At 45.0% G+C, this 20724-nt stretch overlaps 1 protein-coding gene across 7 annotated transcripts in view; it reads right to left on the bottom strand.

Moving 5' to 3' along the window:
- Positions 1-3037: 3037 nt before the first annotated feature.
- Positions 3038-20724, bottom strand: part of hivep1 (HIVEP zinc finger 1) — an 86002-nt gene continuing 68315 nt past the window's right edge. For all 7 annotated transcript variants that reach the window (XM_021560098.2, XM_021560097.2, XM_021560095.2 and 4 more), the window contains 6 exons: positions 13192-19004; positions 12874-13001; positions 12559-12734; positions 7534-7632; positions 5316-5860; positions 3038-4961 (listed from right to left, as the gene is read on the bottom strand). In XM_021560098.2, coding sequence (XP_021415773.2) covers positions 3741-4961; positions 5316-5860; positions 7534-7632; positions 12559-12734; positions 12874-13001; positions 13192-19004 — 7982 coding nt within the window. In that variant the 3' untranslated portion in view covers positions 3038-3740. The remainder of the gene's footprint in view (positions 4962-5315; positions 5861-7533; positions 7633-12558; positions 12735-12873; positions 13002-13191; positions 19005-20724) is intronic.

Below are 20724 nucleotides of genomic sequence, written 5' to 3'. Positions count from 1 at the left end.
TCCATCCTGCCCTGCCTATCTAAGGTCTTCAAAAGCCAAGTCAACAAACAGGTCACTGACCATCTCAAATCCCACCGTACCTTCTCCGCTGTGCAATCTGGTTTCCGAGCCGGTCACGGGTGCACCTCAGCCACGCTCAAGGTACTAAACGATATCATAACCGCCATCGATAAAAGACAGTACTGTGCAGCCATCTTCATCGACCTTGCCAAGGCTTTCGACTCTGTCAATCACCATATTCTTATCGGCAGACTCAGTAGCCTCGGTTTTTCTGATGACTGCCTTGCCTGGTTCACCAACTACTTTGCAGACAGAGTTCAGTGTGTCAAATCGGAGGGCATGCTGTCCGGTCCTCTGGCAGTCTCTATGGGGGTGCCACAGGGTTAAATTCTCGGGACGACTCTTTTCTCTGTATATATCAATGATGTTGCTCTTGCTGCGGGCGATTCCCTGATCCACCTCTACGCAGATGACACCATTCTATATACTTCCGGCCCGTCCTTGGACACTGTGCTATCTAACCTCCAAACGAGCTTCAATGCCATACAACACTCCTTCCGTGGCCTCCAACTGCTCTTAAACGCTAGTAAAACCAAATGCATGCTTTTCAACCGTTCGCTGCCTGCACCCGCACGCCTGACTAGCATCATCACGCTGGATGGTTCCGACCTTGAATATGTGACCTATAAGTACCTAGGTGTCTGGCTAGACTGTAAACTCTCCTTCCAGACTCATATCAAACATCTCCAATCGAAAATCAAATCTAGAGTCGGCTTTCTATTCCGCAACAAAGCCTCCTTCACTCACGCCGCCAAACTTACCCTAGTAAAACTGACTATCCTACCGATCCTCGACTTCGGCGATGTCATCTACAAAATTGCTTCCAACACTCTACTCAGCAAACTGGATGCAGTTTATCACAGTGCCATCCGTTTTGTCACTAAAGCACCTTATACCACCCACCACTGCGACTTGTATGCTCTAGTCGGCTGGCCCTCGCTACATATTCGTCGCCAGACCCACTGGCTCCAGGTCATCTACAAGTCCATGCTAGGTAAAGCTCCGCCTTATCTCAGTTCACTGGTCACGATGGCAACACCCACCCGTAACACGCGCTCCAGCAGGTGTATCTCACTGATCATCCCTAAAGCCAATACCTCATTTGGCCGCCTTTCGTTCCAGTTCTCTGCTGCCTGTGACTGGAACGAAACGAATTGAATTATCTCCCTCACCAACTTCAAACATCTGCTATCTGAGCAGCTAACCGATCGCTGCAGCTGTACATAGTCTATCGGTAAATAGCCCACCCATTTTTACCTACCTCATCCCCATACTGTTTTTATTTATTTTCTTTTCTGCTCTTTTGCACACCAATATCTCTACCCGTACATGACCATCTGATCATTTATCACTCCAGTGTTAATCTGCAAAATTGTAATTATTCGCCTACCTCCTCATGCCTTTTGCACACAATGTATATAGACTCTCCTTTTTTCTACTGTATTATTGACTTGTTAATTGTTTTTTCCATGTGTAACACTGTGTTGTCTGTTCACACTGCTATGCTTTATCTTGGCCAGGTCGCAGTTGCAAATGAGAACTTGGTCTCAACTAGCCTACCGGGTTAAATAAAGGTGAAATAAAATAAAAATAAAAACATAATCACCATCTATGCCATTTAGTCGGTGCATTTATGCAAAGCAACTTAGTCATGCATGCATACATTTTTTTGCCTATGTCTGCTCCTGGGAATTGAACCCACTATCCTTGCATTGCAAGATCCATGCTCTACCACCTGAGCTACATTTAATCCCAATTTGAACAGCCCTATGGAAGGCTTTGGTAGCAAATTTGACTGTTGTAAACTATTTGATGGGGGATCGAGCTACACATTTACTAATGATGGAAAGTGACGGGGGTACAAAGCGGTGCAATGTGGAAAAACTTAAAAGTAAAACATTCTGAGTCAAACAGTTCTGACGGGCCTAATCAAGGGCCTGGTGTTAGACAGTTTCCATTGGCCAAGGAACAGCTTGTGCTAATGGCTACAGGACAGGACAGCCTGTCTGGCTCCTTTCCAGCCAGGACATCAGGCTATGATGCAGGGAGCAGAGCCTCAGTTTCCTATTCATAAGAGCCCTATAAAGCAGCTTCTTTCAGCCTTATTATAGGCGCCATCTCAAAGGGCTTTGGAGTAGACCTAGCATAACAGACCATGAAGCTGCTTTGGGGTTGCACAAACAAGGTAGGCTCTGAAAGTAAAAAGGCTACGGATAACCCTCACTCTCTCCATGTCTCTGATTTGGTGGGTATTCTAACTTGGCAACATTCTTCCCACCCGCTCCACTACACTACACCCACGGCTCTAACAGGAAGGGCTATTGCCCTCTAGGCGTCTCTGTTGCCTCATCCCAGGATCCACCTCAGGCCCCAACAACTACTAACTAACTGAATAACAGAGGCAGACTCTCTCTCTCTCTCAAACCCTGATAGGCAGATAAGTCACCATCTACATCCCAAACGGCACCCTATTCTCTACATCGGGTCAACAGGGCTCTGGTCAAAAGTAGTGCACTATGTAGGGAATAGGGTGCCATTTGGGACGAATACACAGTTTAACTAGAGTAATGAGGAGTCTTACTGTAAAAACTCTTGAGATGAGCAATACGTTCTCTTCCTCACTGATGTTCACTCTCTCTCTGGTCTAGTGTGATAGAGGTCTGATTGCATTTGTTTGGTCAGTGCCCTCCGAGAGCATTCCTGATGAAAATGGCTCTTTCCCACGGAATATGAAATCCACTATAAGGCTGATTGTGAAATGATGTAGAGCATTGGGGAACCGTGGCGTTGAAAAAGCTCATGTTTTTGTTTTTAATCCGTGAACTTTTGCTGCATGTGAGATAAAATGTTGTACATAAGATCAAGAAAAAGGCTTTTGTCATATGTGGTCCAGAACTCTAGTCCATCTTCTAAACAGTATGACATTTTATTAAATGTGAAAACTTAGGTGCATCTGAGACAAAAAACTTGAATACCATTTGTACATTTGTAAACAAGGTTTTACTGATACAGTTGATAATAATATTGATACCGCAATGTAAAGCTACCATATTACACATACCTATGGATTTATGAATAATCATGGGCACTAAATGGAATATAATAAATAGTTGAACACAACATCTGTACACAGAAACAATGCCCCAAATTCATAGAAATGTACATATACCAGTACAACACATTTATTTTTTCCAGAAATTTACGATTGACATAAAACCTTCCAAAATAAAATTGTTATCCTCTATTTTCACTTCCATGTCATCGAAATAAACACAAGCCATTGCTGAATTTTTAAGGTATTATTTACAGGTTCCTAAAACAAGTAACTCCAAAAAGGCACAATTGTCTATACAACATGTACAAAAAGATATTGTCTGGAGCTGACAAATTTTTTAAAAAGAAAAACGATTGGTCATCATTATCATCATCATCATAATAATAATTATCATTTATGATTGCACATACAATATGAATGTCAGAAACTGTGCTTTGAAAGGTGATTTGCAGAGTAACAAACCCACCCTGAAGTGTTTTCAGTCTTAGAAAGTGACAAGCATTACAAAAAGAGAACAAAGAAAGAGCTTTTCGATAGGTAGCCTGGTAACCCAGATTGAATGCTGCGATCACCATTGTAAGCTCAGCATTCGGTTTGATTTGACCAGGCTATTCGACTGGGGGTTTCAGGTGGCGATGACCAGTCGGTCCTCGTCATCGCTTGATGCTGAGTCATCGATAAAGTCTTCCGTCACCTGCTGCCGTGACAGCATCGACTGCCTCCGAGGCATGACAGGCTCACTGGCTCCCCCTGCCCGCTCAACAACCCCCTCAGCAGCTGGAGCCGGGGAGGGTTGTGGTAGAGATGTTATAACCCTCCCTTCCTTCCCGGGAGTCTGCGTGTGATCAGAGCCTCCGGAGCTCCTGTGCCCAGAGCTGCTGGGTCTGCTGCCCGATGATGTCATTTCCTGGGCGGGACTTCCTCTCATGGTGGCAGTGGGAAGGGATGATGCAGCAGATGGACAGCTGACCAAGGGTCCTAGTTCAGTCTGAGAGGAGAGTCGGGTGGCCCCTTGGGCCTCAGGGCTGCCCTTCCTCTCAGAGGGTCCAGGGAGGGGACTGAGGGCGGAGAGAGGGCTGAGCGAGGGGATGAGTGCGGGCAGGGCAATGTTGAGGATCTGCAGGCCGGGGATGGGTGTGTGGTGGGTGTGGTGATGGTGGGGGCCCGTGCTGCTCTGGGAGCTGGGGCTGGCAGTCAGGGCCTGCAGGCCCATGGTGGCGTTGAGCGTCAGGCCGTGCTGGGACAGCAGCTGAGTGGAGGTCAGGCCTCCTGAGCTGGTCAGTCCCATGACGTTGAGGGTCTCCAGACCCATGGACTGCAGCGTCTGCTGGGAGGCCCCAAGGGCCTGAAGTCCGGTGACCTGCCCAAGGGGGAAGCAGGGCATGATACTGCTGATGGGCTCCTGAACCACCAGGGGCTGGTTGGTGGGGGTCAAGGCAGAGCCCTCAGGCTGGGGGGAGTTAGAGAATTTGGGGAACGGGAGTGGACTGGTATTCCGGTGGATGACACTCACTGCAGGGATGGTGAGCTGGACAGTGCCAGCCTGGATGGGCACGAAGGTGGAGTAGGCTGGCAGGCCAGCTGGCACCAGCTGGATGCCCCCCACGGGGACCATGCTGTAGGAAGAGCAAGAGGGCTGCTGGGAGTGCAGAGGCAGGTGACTGAAGAGGTGCATGTGTCCCCCCTGTGTGGCCCCTGATCCTTGGGTCGGGCCCTGGGAGGGAAAGTGCCAGGGGCTGTAGGAGGAAGTCTGGGGGGTGAAAGAGGCGGTCTGAGTGCTGACGTCTGTCCCGAAAGGGACACCTGGCTCACTCGTTGGTAGGGTGGGAGGAGCCAAAGAGTCATCCTGGGAAACAGCAAACATTTATAAAATGAGTAATTATGACCTTTACATACTCTACATGTCTTATCACTGGAAACAGGACAAACACTGAAAATACTCCCCATATCTTTTCACAGGAAAAACTCAGTGAAGACATGAGAAGATCATCTGTTACTAGAAAACAAGCCTTCTAACAAGCTGCCCATCAGAAATGTATTCACCTTTTCAAGCATTCAGAGCAACTTTGCTGAAGTGTCTCACATGCGGGATTCAAAGGAAAAGAGTTTGGGTATGAAAGTGCAGAGAGACAGGGACAGAGGGATGGAGGGAGGGATGGAGAGAGAGAGGATGGGATGAGGAAAACATGGTGGGTCTCACCTGGCCGAGCTTGAAGCAGCCCTTGCCTGGTACGGGGGGACTAGGGGGCACGTCAACATCGGGGTAGTCGATGGACATCTGCCTGCACGGCGAGACAGGGCTCATCATGTGCACCGACTCAGTGTCGGAGGTGTGGGGGGGTGGGGAGTAGGGTAGGGGGCCAGGGCTTGAGCACCCTCCGGAGATTGACATCTGCTTGACCAGGGAGACGGGGCTCAGCATGGGCACGGACTCTGTGTCTGAGGCGTGGTGGGTGTGGTGGGTGTGGGAGTCGGATGCGGGGAGCTGGGGGAGGGACAGGGGAGCTGGGTGGTGGTGGTGGATGGACATCTGAGCCAGGAGGGAGCTGGGAGGGAGCTCAGCCTGGAGGGAGGAGGGTATGTGCTGGGGGCTGGCCGAGACCGAGGGGTTGGTGGACAGGCCCGACTCAGCCTGGCTGTCCTCTTCCTCTTCTTCATTGTCATCATCGTTGTCATCGTCAGCGCCCTCCGAGTCTTCTCCGTCTGAATCTGGGCGGTCTGTACTGCCAACCTGGCTATGGTCTCCTGGGGTAGAGAGATAGAGGGCACTTAGTATACGAGACAGCAGTGTCAATATGTTCAACTATTAACCAACATTGACACAGTCATATGGGGGCCTTGGAAATCCTATATCTGGCACTGCTTCTATATCCCACTCCTAAAGTAAGAAAACTTGGCAATGAATAGCATTAAGATTGAGTACACAATGAGTGCACAATGAGTGCATCCAAAAGGGTATAGGTCCCTGGTCAAAAGTATAGCACTATATAGGGAATAGGGTGCCATTTGGGATGCAACCTAGCATTGAAGGAGACAGAAGGAGAAAAACAAATATCCTATCGGCCTGGGACCATAGAAAGCCTTTTAGCCTCTGCCTCTCCCTCTCTCTTTCTAAAATTAGACGCAGCAATTTCCCTTCTAAACACTGCCTGTGCACGCCGCCCACGTGTACTCCCAGTTAACTGATAAAGAAGCTACATTTAGAATGTCTAATTAGAAACCTAGCAGTGGCATCATGGCTATTGATTGGCATGGCTACACTACGCAGACAGGGAATCGGCATTTCATAGCTGTGTGAAGTCACTTTCGGGAACTAAAGGAAAGGGTGATTCTGTTGTTAGAATCCATATGAGATTGGTGTAAACCTTCCAAATCAAATTCCCATTTTGTGTTATAAACACAGGCTTCAATCTGAATGCTAGTGCACCCCAGTTTAGCTATGGGATCTGTGTGGATTAAGAGTTCTGATACTGAAAGTGAAAAAACACAAATATTACTACAAATCTGTACTATCCCTTTGAACTAAGAGGAATACGTTAATTCCTGTTGGTTGATGCTCTCTTTCAAACCTGTGATGAACTGACTTTATAACAGCTATCCTATCACATACGTCAGTACACCTGTGTTCAGAGATGGGCAGAATTTCTGTTACATGTATTTAAAATATATATTTAAAGTACTATTTAGTATTTTGTCATTTATATTACAATGGGCTGAACTACACTCCAATTTATTTTGTAACAAGATCATTTGGGAGCTGTAATTTGTATTTTCAAAATACAAAATACTTTTCTACCCTATTTTTTATAGCGGTTCACCATATTGTGACCCCCTTTCACCCTGCATTGTTATCAGAAGTCTGATGACACTATGGCGTGATAAGAATGTCTGCTAAATGAACTAAATATAAATGTATATGTAAAAATATACAATTGCAAAGCATTCTGAGTATTATTCTAATGAGCTCTGCCCCAAAACAAGGCCAATAATAATACCCAGTGTGCTTTGCAGTTCATTTTTGTATGTTCATTTTCACATGTACATTTTGGTCATTTAGCAGACACTCTTATCCAGAGTGACTTATAGTCAGTCCATTCAACTAAGGTAGATGAACAACAACATATCACAGTCATAGCAAGTAAAACAGTTCTGTAACCATTACAGCGAATGTTGTTGATGTTCGGGCCGCCTAATTGCAAATGTATTTCTGTATTTTAAAATGCAAAATACATGTATTTTAATTAAAGTATGATGTAGTTTATTTTGATACATTAATATTTATGGTATTTTGTAAATATATTCTAACATTTTTGCCCATCATTGCCTGTGTGTATTACAGATCTGTGGTGAATTCATTTTTAAAATAGCCAGCACATAGGGGCCCTACGACAGCGGGTCGATGCTGAAACGTGAAGTACCTGAGTCCTCTGTATCATGGTCCTCGAGGCCTGCAGACACCCCCATCTCCATGCACTTCTTACTGTGAGCCTTGGACTTCATATGCTTGGTCAGATTCCCTGTAAGAGGAGATTTAAGTTTTAAATGGAAACATCAATGCATAGCAGCAATATAAAAATGAGGTGCTCTTTACAAGTGGAGGACCATTCTGAAATAAAAACCAAACATCACATCATAACCACATAATTTCTTTTTTTGAGAAAGAAGGCCACAAGTTTGTTAAGGTGGGACAAGCTTACACACCACAGGAGGAGCTTACGTAAGTCTGAGAGCACTGACATGTGCCCCAAATGACAGCCTATTCCCTACATAGTGCACCACTTTTAACGAGGGCCGATAGGGTCTGGTCAAAACTGGTGCACTACATAGGGAATAGGGTGCCATTTTAGATTGTGCCACCATCTCTAGGCAGGCTGCATGTAATGGGTGAGTAATTGATAAATAAATGTTTTTAAAGGAACGTGGGATGATGCTCTGACACCGAGTACTGTTCTGCAGTGCCGCGTGGGTAGACAGGTTCGAGAATGGTGAATCATCCTGCCTCTTTTAGAAGACAGAGAGAGAGACAAAGTCTTCAAAACCATCAAGGCTTCTAACAGGAAAAAGATTAGAGCGAAACTCAGTTATGTGCTATTGAAAGTAAAAAGGGCCTTAAAAAGTAGAAACAAAGGAATTAAATGCAATATCTGGCAGGCAATTCATGTCTGCCCACACATGTCATTTAAGATTTGTTATCCTGTCATTTGATTGAACATTATGTTATTGGCCTCACAATTCTTGTTTTCTTGCCCAAAGAAATATGACAATATGACTGTTTTCTGTGCACATCCCTTATGACACCAAAGCCTGTCACAGCCAGCAGCTACTGCTAGGCATTATTTGTAACTCAAGATAGCTATTTGCTTATCTACAGGGCTGGAGTTAATTCAGATTGAAAGCAGTCTATTCAGGAAGTACACTACGGGTCCAAAGATTTAGAAGTACTACTCGTTCAACGTGTTTTCTTTATTTGTACTATTTTCTACATTGTAGAATAATAGTGAAGTCATCAAAACCACAAAATAACAAATATGGAATCATGTAGTAACCAAAAATGTGTTAAACAAATCAAAATACATTTTATATATTTGAGTTTCTTCAAATAGCCACCCTTTGCCTTGATGACAGAATGCTCTCTTGGCATTCTCTCAACCAGATTCACCTGGAATGCTTTTCCAACAGTCTTGGAGTTCCCACATATACTGAACTCTTGTTGGCTGCTTTTCCTCCACTCTGCGGTCCGACTCATCCCAAACCATCTCAATTTGGTTGAGGTTGGGTGATTGTGGAGGCAAGGTCATCTGATGCAGCACTCCACCACTCTCCTTCTTGGTAAAATAGCCCTTACACAGCCTGGAGTTGTGTTGGGTCATTGTCCTGTTGAAAAACAAATGATAGTGGAACTAAGCCCAAACCAGATGGGATGGCATATCGCTGCAGAATGCTGTGGTAGCCATGCTGGTTAACTGTGCCTTGAATTCTAAATAAATCACAGACAGTGTCACCAGCAAAGCACCCCCACACCATAACACCTCCTCCTCCAGGATTTATGGTGGGAAATACACACATCTGTTCACCCACACCGCGTCTCACAAAGACACGGCAGTTGGAACCAAAAATCGCCAATTTGGACTCCAGACCAAAGGACACCGGTCCAATGCTCGTTTTTCTTGGCCCAAGCAATTCTCATCTTCTTTTTGGTGTCCTTTAGTAGCGGTTTCTTTGCAGTAATTCAACCATGAAGGTCTGATTCACACAGTCTCCTCTGAACAGTTGATGTTGACATGTGTCTGTTACTTGAACTCTGAAGCATTTATTTGGGATGCAATCTGAGGTGCAGTTAACGCCATCTTGGAGTTCTAGGTGCAGTTAACTCTTGTCCTCTGCAGCAGAAGTAACTCTGGGTCTTCCATTCCTGTGGCCGTCCTCATGAGAGCCAGTTTCATCACAGCGCTTGATGGTTTTTGAGACGGCACTTGAAGAAACTTCAAAGTTCTTGAAATGTTCCTGGATTGACTGACCTTCATGTCTTAAAGTAATGATGGACTGTCATTTCTCTTTGCTTATTTAAGCTGTTCTTGCCATAATATGGACTTGGTCTTCTACCAAATTGGGCTTTCTTCCGTATACCCCCCTACCTTGTCACAACACAACTGATTGGGTCAAACGCATTAAGAAGGAAATAAATTCCACAAATTAACAAGGCACACCTGTTAATTGAAATGAATTCCAGGTGATTACCTCATGAAGCTGGTTGAGAGAATGCCTAGAGTGTGCATAGCTGTCATCAAGGCAACGGGTGGATATTTGAAGAATCTCAAATATAAAATATATTTTGATTTGTTTAACACTTTTTAGTTACTACATGATTCCATAAGTGTTATTTCATAGTTTTGATGTCTTCACTATTATTCTACAATGTAGAAAATAGTAAAAATAAAGAAAAACCTTTGAATGAGTAGGTGTCTGAAAATGTTTGACCGGTAGTGTCACTTTTAATACAAAAATACAAAATGAAAAACAGCATCAATGACTTCTCAATAAACTAAGGAGTATAAGATATTTATTGGAAAAGTTTTTCAATTTTTGAATATTAAATTACTGACTGCCTTCAATTTGAATTGATCCCAGACCTGTAGATAAGCAAATAGCTATCTTGAGTTACAAATAATGTTAACACATTAAGATATATATTATACGTACCTTATAATAATTCGTTTTAAGATATTACTGATTTATAAATCTGTAATAAACACCTGTAACCCATTGGTTAATTTATTGTAAACCAACGGTATATAAGGTGTACCTTACATATTAAGATAAAACCCTTTTATGTATAGCAGGCGTAAGTGAGTTCTGAATTTTTTTTGATGATCAAATAAAAATGTAACATCTTGAGTTACAAATAATGGAAACACTTGACATAATGTTACACATTATAAATGGTTTATAAATAATACACATTGTAAAAAAAAAGATGAGTTTACAGTTATTATTATTATGAATTGTTAGGATTATAATTTATTAAATGCTTATAGATAATTAATAACAGCAATAACACGTTGATTAATTTATTATAAACCAAACCATGCTACTGGTATAATTAAGCAATAAGGCCTGTGGGGTTGTGGTATATGGCCAATACACCACGGCTAAGGGCTGTTTTTAAGCACGAGCCAACTCGGCGTGCCTGGACACAGTCCTTAGCCGTGGTGCATTGGCCATGTATCACAAACCCCTGAGGAGCCTTACTGCCTTACTGCTATTAATTCATAAAAAATCCAAATAACTTCACAGATCTTCATTGTAAAGGGTTTAAACATTGTTTCTGATGTTTGTTCAATGAACCATAAACAATTAATGAACATGCACATGTGCAACGGTCGTTAAGACACTAACAGCTTACAGACGGTAAGCAATTAAGGTCACAGTTATGAAAACTTAGGACACTAAAGAGGCCTTTCTACAGACTCTGAAAAACACCAAAACAAAGATGCCCAGTGTCCCTGCTCATCTGCGTGAATGTGCCTTAGACATGCTGCAAGGAGGCATGAGAACTGCAGATGTGGCAGGGCTATAAATTGCAATGTCAGTACTGTGAGACGCCTAAGACAGTGCTACAGGGAGACAGGACGGAGAGCTGATCGTCCTCGCAGTGGCAGACCACGTGTAACAACACCTACACAGGATCAGTACATCCTAACATCACACCTGCAGGACAGGTACAGAATGGCAACAATAACTGCCCGAGTTATATCAGGAACACACAATCGCTCCATCAGTGCTCAGACTGTCCGCAATAGGCTGAGAGAGGCTGGACTGAGGGCTTGTAGGCATGTTGTAAGGCAGGTCCTTACCAGACATCACCGGCAACAACGTCGCATATGGGCACAAACCCACCGTCGCTGGACCAGACAGGACTGGCTTAAAGTGCTCTTCACTGACGAGTTGCGGTTTTGTCTCACCAGGGGTGATGGTCGGATTTATGTTTATCGTTGAAGGAATGAGCGTTACACCGAGGCCTGTACTCTGGAGCGGGATCGATTTAGAGGTCGAGGGTCCGTCATTGTCTGGGGCAGTGTGTCACAGCATCATCGGACTGAGCTTGTTGTCATTGCAGGCAATCTCAATGCTGTGTTACAATGCTGCGTTACAGGGAAGGCATCCCTCCTCCCCCATGTGGTACCCTTCTTGCAGGCTCATCCTGACATGACCCTCCAGCATGACAATACCACCAGCCATACTGCTTGTTCTGTGCGTGATTTCCTGCAAGACAGAAATATCAGTGTTCTGCCAGCGAAGAGCCCGGGTCTCAAACCATTGAGCATGTCTGGGACCTGTTGGATCGGAGGTTGAGGGCTAGGGCCATTACCCCAGAAATGTCCAGGAACTTGCAGGTGCCTTGGTGGAAGAGTGGGGTAACATCTCACCGCAAGAACTGGCAAGAACTTGCAGTCCAATTAAGAGGATATGCACTGCAGTACTTAATGCAGCTGGTGGCCACACCAGATACGGACAGTTACTTTTGATTTTGACCCCCCCTTTGTTCAATGACACATTATTCCATTTCTGTTAGTCATATGTCTGTGGAACTTGTTCAGTTTATGTCTCAGTTATTGAATGTTGTTATATTCATACAAATATTTACACATTTTAAGTTTGCTGAAAATAAACGCAATTGACAGTAAGCACGTTTCTGTTTTTGCTCAGTTTATTAACTGGTTACCAATGTCATTAGAGCAGGAAAAAAAAAGATGTTTTGTCATACGGTCTGATATACCATGGCTTTCAGACAATCAGAAACCTCCCAGTTTATTATGTAAAATATACATTACGTTATAATATAACTTGTATTTATAAAGGGTTTATAAGCAGTTTACAGATATAACAGCTATTGATTAATTTATTAGAAACCAAACCACGCTACTGCTGCGGCAAGCTCTGACCTTTAGTCTTGAAGGAGAAGTTGCAGTGGGTGCAGTGATAGGGCCGTACATCAGAGTGGGTGCGGATGTGTTTACGCAGCATGCTGGGCTTCTTGCAGCGGATCCCACACTCCTCACAGATGTATTTACCACGACCACGCCCACGCACATAGACATAGTCCTCGTTAGATTTGAATCTGCGGGGTTCACAAGAAGGTGAAAAACAATAAGTGCATACACCCAACATGACTGAATCCTTAATCCAATAACTGAATCCAATAACTAATCAAATTGAAGGGACAATGAAAATATTTATATTACGGTTAAGACACCTACCCTCCATCAAATATTTTGACCCTCCGTGGCTCTATTTTGGATGAGGAAGAATCCTTGTCTGACTCGCTGCTCACCTGACTCTCAGGTTGCACTTTGCTGTTATTCTCAGTTTTCTGAGGCATTAGGACCTAGGGAGTAAGTTGATTTGAGAGATGAACTAAGTACAAGACAGAAAAGATAATGTGACATGCCCTTCACAAATTTCTATCATGAAATTATGGATATATTTAAATGGATTAAGGGATTAAATTATGGAAAATTAAACACACATAATTCTACAAATAAATGTGAAAAATGCAATTAACATTTGGTTCTTACCTTCGGCATGACGTCTTTTAGCTTGCTTGAATAGGCCAAGATGTCGGACTTCATACTGGTCGTTATGGCCTCTGTGTAGTGTATTTTTTTCGAGTTCTGCTTGGAGTCAAAGAGAGACATCACCACTTTGGTGGGCAGGCCCAGTGGGTTGGGGTTGTTGGGGCTCACCGCCCAGGTGGAGTAGGCCGAGACCTTCTGGTCCGTCTGGGGAACATGCAGAGGCCTCCTCTTCATCAGGTAACACCAAGTAAAGGTGGTGGCAGTTTTCAGGCTGGGGAAAGACAGGCGATGGCTGTCTCGTGTGTTGACGACAGATACAGATGAGGCCAATTTCACCTGTCCATGGAAAGTCGAGGGCCTAATGGGAGACTTGGCTGGAGACCATCTCTCTTCCTCGCTCTTGTCTTGAGGCTTCAGGGAGGCGTTAGCTGGCACAGAGGAGGAGACATGACTCCCTGGAGCGGTGTTTAATGCAGAGCGTGGTTGTTCTTGGGGAACTACAGAAGATGGTTCATCCTTTCCGGTGCTTTCAGGTGTCATAGTCTTGCAGTTCTTAGGAGTCTGGGCGTCCTTTTCACCTACTGGCTTCTCGTGTTGCAGTGGAGGGGCCTCAGTTTCAATGGGACTGTCCACTGGTTCAGTGGTGCACACCTGCCGGACTAGCATCAGCTTCCGTTGCCTAGTTACCTCCGCCATCTTGGAGTTCAGGTAGTTGACTGACCTGCCATCAGTGAGGCATGCAGCACCATGTTCATCCTTTGCTCGCTTCTGATGTTTTTCCATGGCGATATCCAAGCTGTTGGCAGGGGAGAGCATTCTCTTGCTTGAGGCAATGGGCTCTTGTTGTGGGCAAAGGGTCACAGCTGCCATTTTCTGGGTGCAGTGTAAGGACCCCAGGGAGGGAGCTTTTTGAATTTCACCAATATGGTTCTGGGTATTGGAAACTAAACCGTGTTTTACTTGAAGGCTAGTAGATGCTGGAAGCCTGTCCTTGTTCATTTCTGGTACAGTCTTTCTGTCAGTATCTACAACATACAGGTTACTGGTCACAGAGAGGGAAGGGTGCATCTGCTCATGAGTTATCAGTATCTGTGGCAATTGGAGAGCACCTGGTAGGTTTTGAGAAGGTGGGTCATTTTGTAGGCTTACAGGCAAGACTATTGATTGTGTCTTATTGCTTACAATCTGAAAACACGGTTGTGCCACACAGACATTGTGGAGAACATCTGAAGACTTCAAAATACTTTGCATCTGATTGGCAATAGGTATTGTTAAGACTGGCAAAGTTGTCTGAGTACCCTGTGTGGTAGAGAGAGAGTATGTTTGGCTTGGTCTCAGAGCAGGACACTGCAGTTGGTATTTGGGCACAAAGCTTTTGTCTTGAGAGTCAGCAGAGTTGTTCTGGGCATCTTCTTGGCCGACCACGACATGAACCACAGATTGCTGTATATTTTGGCATGTCTGAACCCTCGACGTTAGGTGCCAAGGGTGTGGAAGGCCATGAATTTGAGGCAGTTGACCTTGGCTGCCCAAGTTAATGCTTTGCACCATTCTTTCATTCTTCTGAGGGAGAGTTTCTCCAGAATGCACAATAAAGGGTTGGGCAAGGGGAGGCTTGTTGGTAGTCTGTTGAGGCCTCTGCTGAGATGTAGAGAATACAGTGGGGAGCCTCTGGAGAGGTATGGCATGCCTCCCGACATGTTGCTGACTCTCTGGCCCAATCTTTAAAGACATCTGGCGTACCAAGGGCCCCCTTCGCCTTTCAATGAGAGGTACCTGTACAGACGGGAAGGCTTGAGCACTCGTTGGCAGTTCCATTGGTGACATTGACCTGTTGGGTGGCAGAGACCTGCTGGGGGAGACACTGCCAAAGTCAAAGGACTTGCTGCGATAGTCGCACAAGATCTCCACTGAGGGTTGAGTACAACTGATCTGTTCTGAGGCAGCACGTCTTATCATGCCAGGGACCCCCAGGGTGTTGAAGGCTATTGGTAGCCCTTGATGCTCAGATATTTTGTTCACAAATTCTCCTCTGGAGGGGCTTTCTGACCTGGATGGCTCATCCCGGTCGAAGGAGGCTGAGATACTGGAGCATCTTGAGAGGCTACTGTCTCTGCTGAGGCTACGAGACAGTGAGGACTCGAAGCTTGATTCTCCAGAGGAGTGTTCCATCTGAGCCAGACGAATTCTCTTTTTCTTGGGTGGAAGCTTTTCTGTCGGTAGTTTGGACAGGCTCTCGCTCCTCTGGGGCCAGTTGAATGTATCTGCAACCTTTTCCCCTTGCTCAGTGCTCTGACCGTCATGCTCCCGATCGGGTTCCTCTGTGACCAGGATTTCAGGAATGTTATTTTGGCGAACCAGACGAGACTGCTGGACAGCAGCACAGCTCTCAGCCACTGCTGCTAAAGTGCTGTCGACACGGTTTTCCATCCCTTGTTTCCCCTGGTCGGCACATTTAGGAATGGACATCTTTTCATGGTAGCTCTCTAATGAAAGATTGGCAGTAGCATCGGTCTTAGTTTTTCCTGTGCTATGGCCATCGTTGTACATGAAATCAACAGGAGAGGTCCTGTCAATAGATTCAGAGGTCTCAAAGGAATTGGGCTTGCTTAAAGAGTTGGTGTGTCTGATAACTGATGTACCGCTGCCTTGCCTCTGTAGGTCGCCTCTCTCTTTACCAGAGGTGTTAACCTGGGTTTCTCTGATCGGTGACAGTCTTGATTCTGATGCATCTGTACCTCTTGCTACTAGCTGATTTTGAGTTATTTGTGGTGGGTTGCTTTTAGGCTGTAGATCAACCATGATAGAGTGCTGAGAAAATGGCCGACCTGAACTGGCTGTTGATAGTTGGCAAGAATCAAAACTGACAGAGCATGGGGGATTGGTGTCAGTTGGTGATTGGTCATCATCGTCACCAACACTCTTCATTTTCCTTCTTTTTCTAAATGATTGCTGTTGGTCCATTATACCTGAAATAACTGTTCTGGGGACTAACGGCTGCTGCATGACATGTTGAAAAACATCCTGCTCAGTCTCTCTGACAGATACTGGCTTGTTTTTTGGACCATGGAGCTCTGAACAATAGAATTTCTTGTGATTTTCAAAGTTTTCTAGTTTTCGGTACCTATTGCGACAGGTCTCACATTCATACATTGTGCCTTTGCTCTGCAGAGGCTTTCGGTTTCGGTCTTGTGCATGCTCAAAAGACCTGCTTCTTTGCATTAACTCAGTGGAGATGCTAGACCCATGGTAACCTTCGTCCATGGAACGGACTGAGGTAAGGCCCTCACTTGTGGAGAAATCCTCCACTGCTACTTGTCGTACAAGAGTACGAGAATGTATTGCTGGATTTGGGGTAGAGGGGGCAGATGAAAACACATCATCGTTTAAGGAGCTCATTTTGTCATCAAAAGACTGACAGATCCGTAGTGGGTGGGGTTGCTGGACAATGTTTGGTGGGAGACCCGAGTGCCCTGGAGTTGTGGGCATAGAATTACTTCTTGTTATTGGTAAACAGTCCATTGGTGTATACTGATTGGGTACAGATAGAAGAAATACTGGCTTAGATTTTTCTGTGGGGGTGAAGGGGGACTTGGGTATGTCTGAGCTGGAACTTGACCTTCTCGCCATTGGTTTAAGGTCAAATTGAAAAGAGTCTTTAAATATATACGACTTGGGGGAGTCTATGCTACCTCTCCTAGAAAGAGAAGTCCTTCTTGGTTTGACACTGTCCAGTTGTTTGTCGTCAACCACTGCCTCATTGTCCGATATTAACTTTGAGATTCGTTCCTCGAGAGAGAGTGCTTTTGTTTCTAATGGAGGACGCATTTGTCCTTGCACAACACGTGGCTTCTCCACAGAAGCCACATGCATGGCAGTGGCAACCACTGCAGGGAGATTAGGAAGTGCATTTTTGGTGACATCCATGTCTGTTGGTGGGGTTATTTTGACAAAGGGACTCGGGGGACTCATGGCCTGGTCTGCACTTTCAGAACGTGAGAAGTAACCAGAGTCTGTGCTGCCTAAACTGCGGGGACTAAGCAGACACTTGCCCTGCTGCTGCTGAGAAAAGTCTGTGGCTTGCTGCCTCTGAAGCTGACCATGTCCGCCTCCTGGTGGAGTCCTGCACTGCTGATCCTCATCCTCACTTCCTGCATCCTGTAAGGGGCTTGTGCAATCCACCTCTTTCACGGACGACAGTACGGTGATGCTGGATCTCAGATGTGCCGTTTGGAAGTCCTTTTGCCGCTGGGCAGTAGCCTGCTCAGGGCTGGAGTCTGTGACTCTTGGACTGTCCGCCCGCTGAGGGGAGACATTGACAGGATAGACGACCACTTTTGGTAGGCTAGCTGTCCCTTTGGACTCATAGCCCCTCTGACTCAGAGGGAAAACAGCTGATGGGTCCCCTGCATCCCCATGATTGCCTTGTGTTGTGCCTGCACTCAGCAAACTGCTCTCAGAGAACGCTGCAACACTGCTTTGTGATGAGTCAGGGTCTAGGTCTGCTGTGCTACTTTCCTCATCGCTGTCCCCACTTTCCTCCACATCTGAATGTGTTCCAAGTGCTTTGTCAGACTCCACGGAGAGGGACCCACTTCCAGAGTCGGAACGCGCCACAAGCCCCAGTTTTATTGCGTGAGCATGGGATTTCTTATGCTTGTACAAATTGCTCTTAGTTTTGAATGAGAAGCCACAAGTAACACATGGGTAGGGCCGCTCTCCTGTGTGAGACCTGATGTGCTTGAGTAACACACTGGGCTTTGCACATGCCCGACTGCAGTATTCACACACATACTTCCCCTGCTTCTTAGGCTTCTGGTCCTTTGCTGAGATGCTACACATCTGTTCAAGCCCAAAGTTCACAACCGTGGCCATCTGGACTGGGTTGTAACCAGGTGTAACAGGGACTTGAATGGTGCTAGGGACACTAGCCGATAGGGACTGGCATGTGTGCACCACCGGCGGCTGGCTCCGAGGCAAGGAATTGGAGCCTGAGGGAACAGGTGAATGAGTTAGGGTATCGGAGGAGCCAGTACTGAAGCTCATCTGCAAGCCAGGCTTTTCCCCACAGTTGCTGAAATGCTGTGTAGCATGCTGCAAAGTCTGCAAGGGAACAGCCTGGGTAGAGGAGTGCATTGTGTAAGTCTCTTGTTTATTTACAAAGTCATTCTGCATATGCGCAGGCTGAGTTTGGAGTCCAAAATGTATAGCTGTCATAGCATTTACTTCACTATTAGACTGAGCAGAAAGAGTTCGGCCAGGTTTTTCAATGGCTGTGACTGGAAAGGATTTTTTCTTTTCTGACAAGGAGCTGAAGTCTGATTCCATAGCCCTGAGCAAGACTTCAAGGGGAGCGCTAGCATGGTAAGGAGAGTCACCTTCACAGCTTGTTTCGTCACTCTTACTGTCCTTGAGCTGCTGAGACTCCCCAACACCAGAGACAGATTCCTCTTTACCACTGATGGGATCGAGAGACTGTGGCTTTGAGAAGGACGTATCCCTCTGCTTTAGCCTATCATTGTCAATGGAGGATGTCACTCCCTCAGAGGATTCAGCATTAGGCTGGACATACTCTGTATCTCGGTTCTGGCTTGGTGAGCTGGCAGGGTTTTGAGAAGGGCTGTTGGGGTAGGAGCAAGAGGGTGCGGCTTCCTTGGACGAGGCAGCTTGGAGTGTTGCCACGGAGGTCTTGGACTGCAAGGACTTCTTTACGGGAGATTTGGGTATTTTCTTCAGCTGGTTTTCTTTCACAACCTTTTTCCTCTTCAGTGCCTTTATGTTATCTGCACTTCTTCGACCACCCTCATTGATCCCTGTAAAGCAAACAAAAGAGAAATTGGCATGTATATTGAAATAATATTCTATAATATAAAAATAACAACATGCTAGCAGACATTTTTATCCAAAGCGACTTAGAGTCATGTGTGCATTCATTTTACGTATGGGTGGTCCCAGCGGGAATCAAACGCATGACCCTTTGGAGTTGCAAGCGCCATGCTCTACAGCCTGAGCTGCAGTTTATGCAAAATAAAAATGATCTGATATGCTATGAGGATCTTCACTGAGAAGAATAGATATGATTCGCCAAGAATTCACCAACCAGATAAAAAATATGGTTTGGCCTGTGTTAGAAGAAACCACCCTGCAAACTGTGCTACCAAGCCTCTGTTTTGTGGATTAATTGGAAGTGAAGTTTGTTATGCAATAATCCTCAATGAACAAATTCCTCTGTCAATTTCTGTCAATTTCATCCAAACAATTCTGTACGCAGGCATATTCCTAGTTTATTTTTTATCTTGCACAAAATATTCAGAGCATGATAATCAATTAGGGTATTTTACAAAATAAAACGCATCACCAGTTGCATTAACCATCGGTCTTTCTACCAAAGATAAAAGGCTGTACTCTACCTGTGCATCATGATTTTTAACGGCAGCAGCAAATCACTTGTCTATGTCTGTCGTTTGTTCTGTAAAACCTCCATCCTCAACACCAACACCAGCCAATCTTTACCGCTCACTGCCTTTTGTCTCTGACCGCCCGTTCTCATGGATGAGGCTTCTTATTTTGGGCTCTGGAAGTTCTCCTCCGCAGCACTAGCTGTGCGTCTGAAGCCACTGAGGCCCACGCATCATTACAGTATGAATAAAACCCACTCTCTCCCTCGCTCTCTTCCTCATTCCCACTTCTTTTCAAACCATCCCTTAACATTTTCCCTTTCATAATGATGTTGAGGATAGATTAATAAAAAGCAAACCTATAAAGCAAACCTCTTCCCTATAAATGTGTACCCTAATGCAATGTTATTGTATATACATTGCATATGCATACATTAAATAGGTAGTGCATGTGTATTAGAGTATATGGAAACATGTTGAGTAACGAAGTCAATCCCTGATTGCACTTAATCCTGGAGAGAACCAGCGCTACCGGTGCTAATTATTATTGTGCCAGATAATTACATAACACCAAATACAGTAATGGGAAACAACAGGTGTATTTCATTACTACGTTACCACACAATTAAGTGCAATTGCAGCTTTTATCCTGTGGGTGTGCAGTCAGTTACCCAACCAAATACAGCTTTTACTGTTTAAACCAGATAGACCAATAGCGGGCTGTCCCCATAACTCCTAAACCTGGCCTTGAAAGAGATGTTAATTAAAATGTCACTATTTTTCAACTTCATATTCATCATCTCCAGCACCACCCTAACATCAACATATGGAAAAATGGCACATCTATGTTTTGTGGGAAAAACAACAAGTGCTTCCAATGACATCATCATGTGCATTGTGTGATTTTAAGCAACTATGAGTAGGCATGGCCTAATACTTACTAATTGGTTGATTGTGTCATTGGAATCACTTATTGTCTATCTTTTTTTACTATAAAACATACTGTAGAAACGTTCCATTTTCACATATGTTGATGTTGGGGTGGTGCTGGAGGTGATGAATATGAAGTTGAAAAATAGTGACATTTAAACATCGTGAAATAACCTATTGACGCTTAAGTTCTAACTATTAATAA

Source organism: Oncorhynchus mykiss, chromosome 32 (genome assembly GCF_013265735.2).
Source record: "Oncorhynchus mykiss isolate Arlee chromosome 32, USDA_OmykA_1.1, whole genome shotgun sequence".
Classification (NCBI taxonomy): Eukaryota; Metazoa; Chordata; class Actinopteri; order Salmoniformes; family Salmonidae; genus Oncorhynchus; species Oncorhynchus mykiss.
This window is presented reverse-complemented; position numbering and strand designations above follow the sequence as displayed.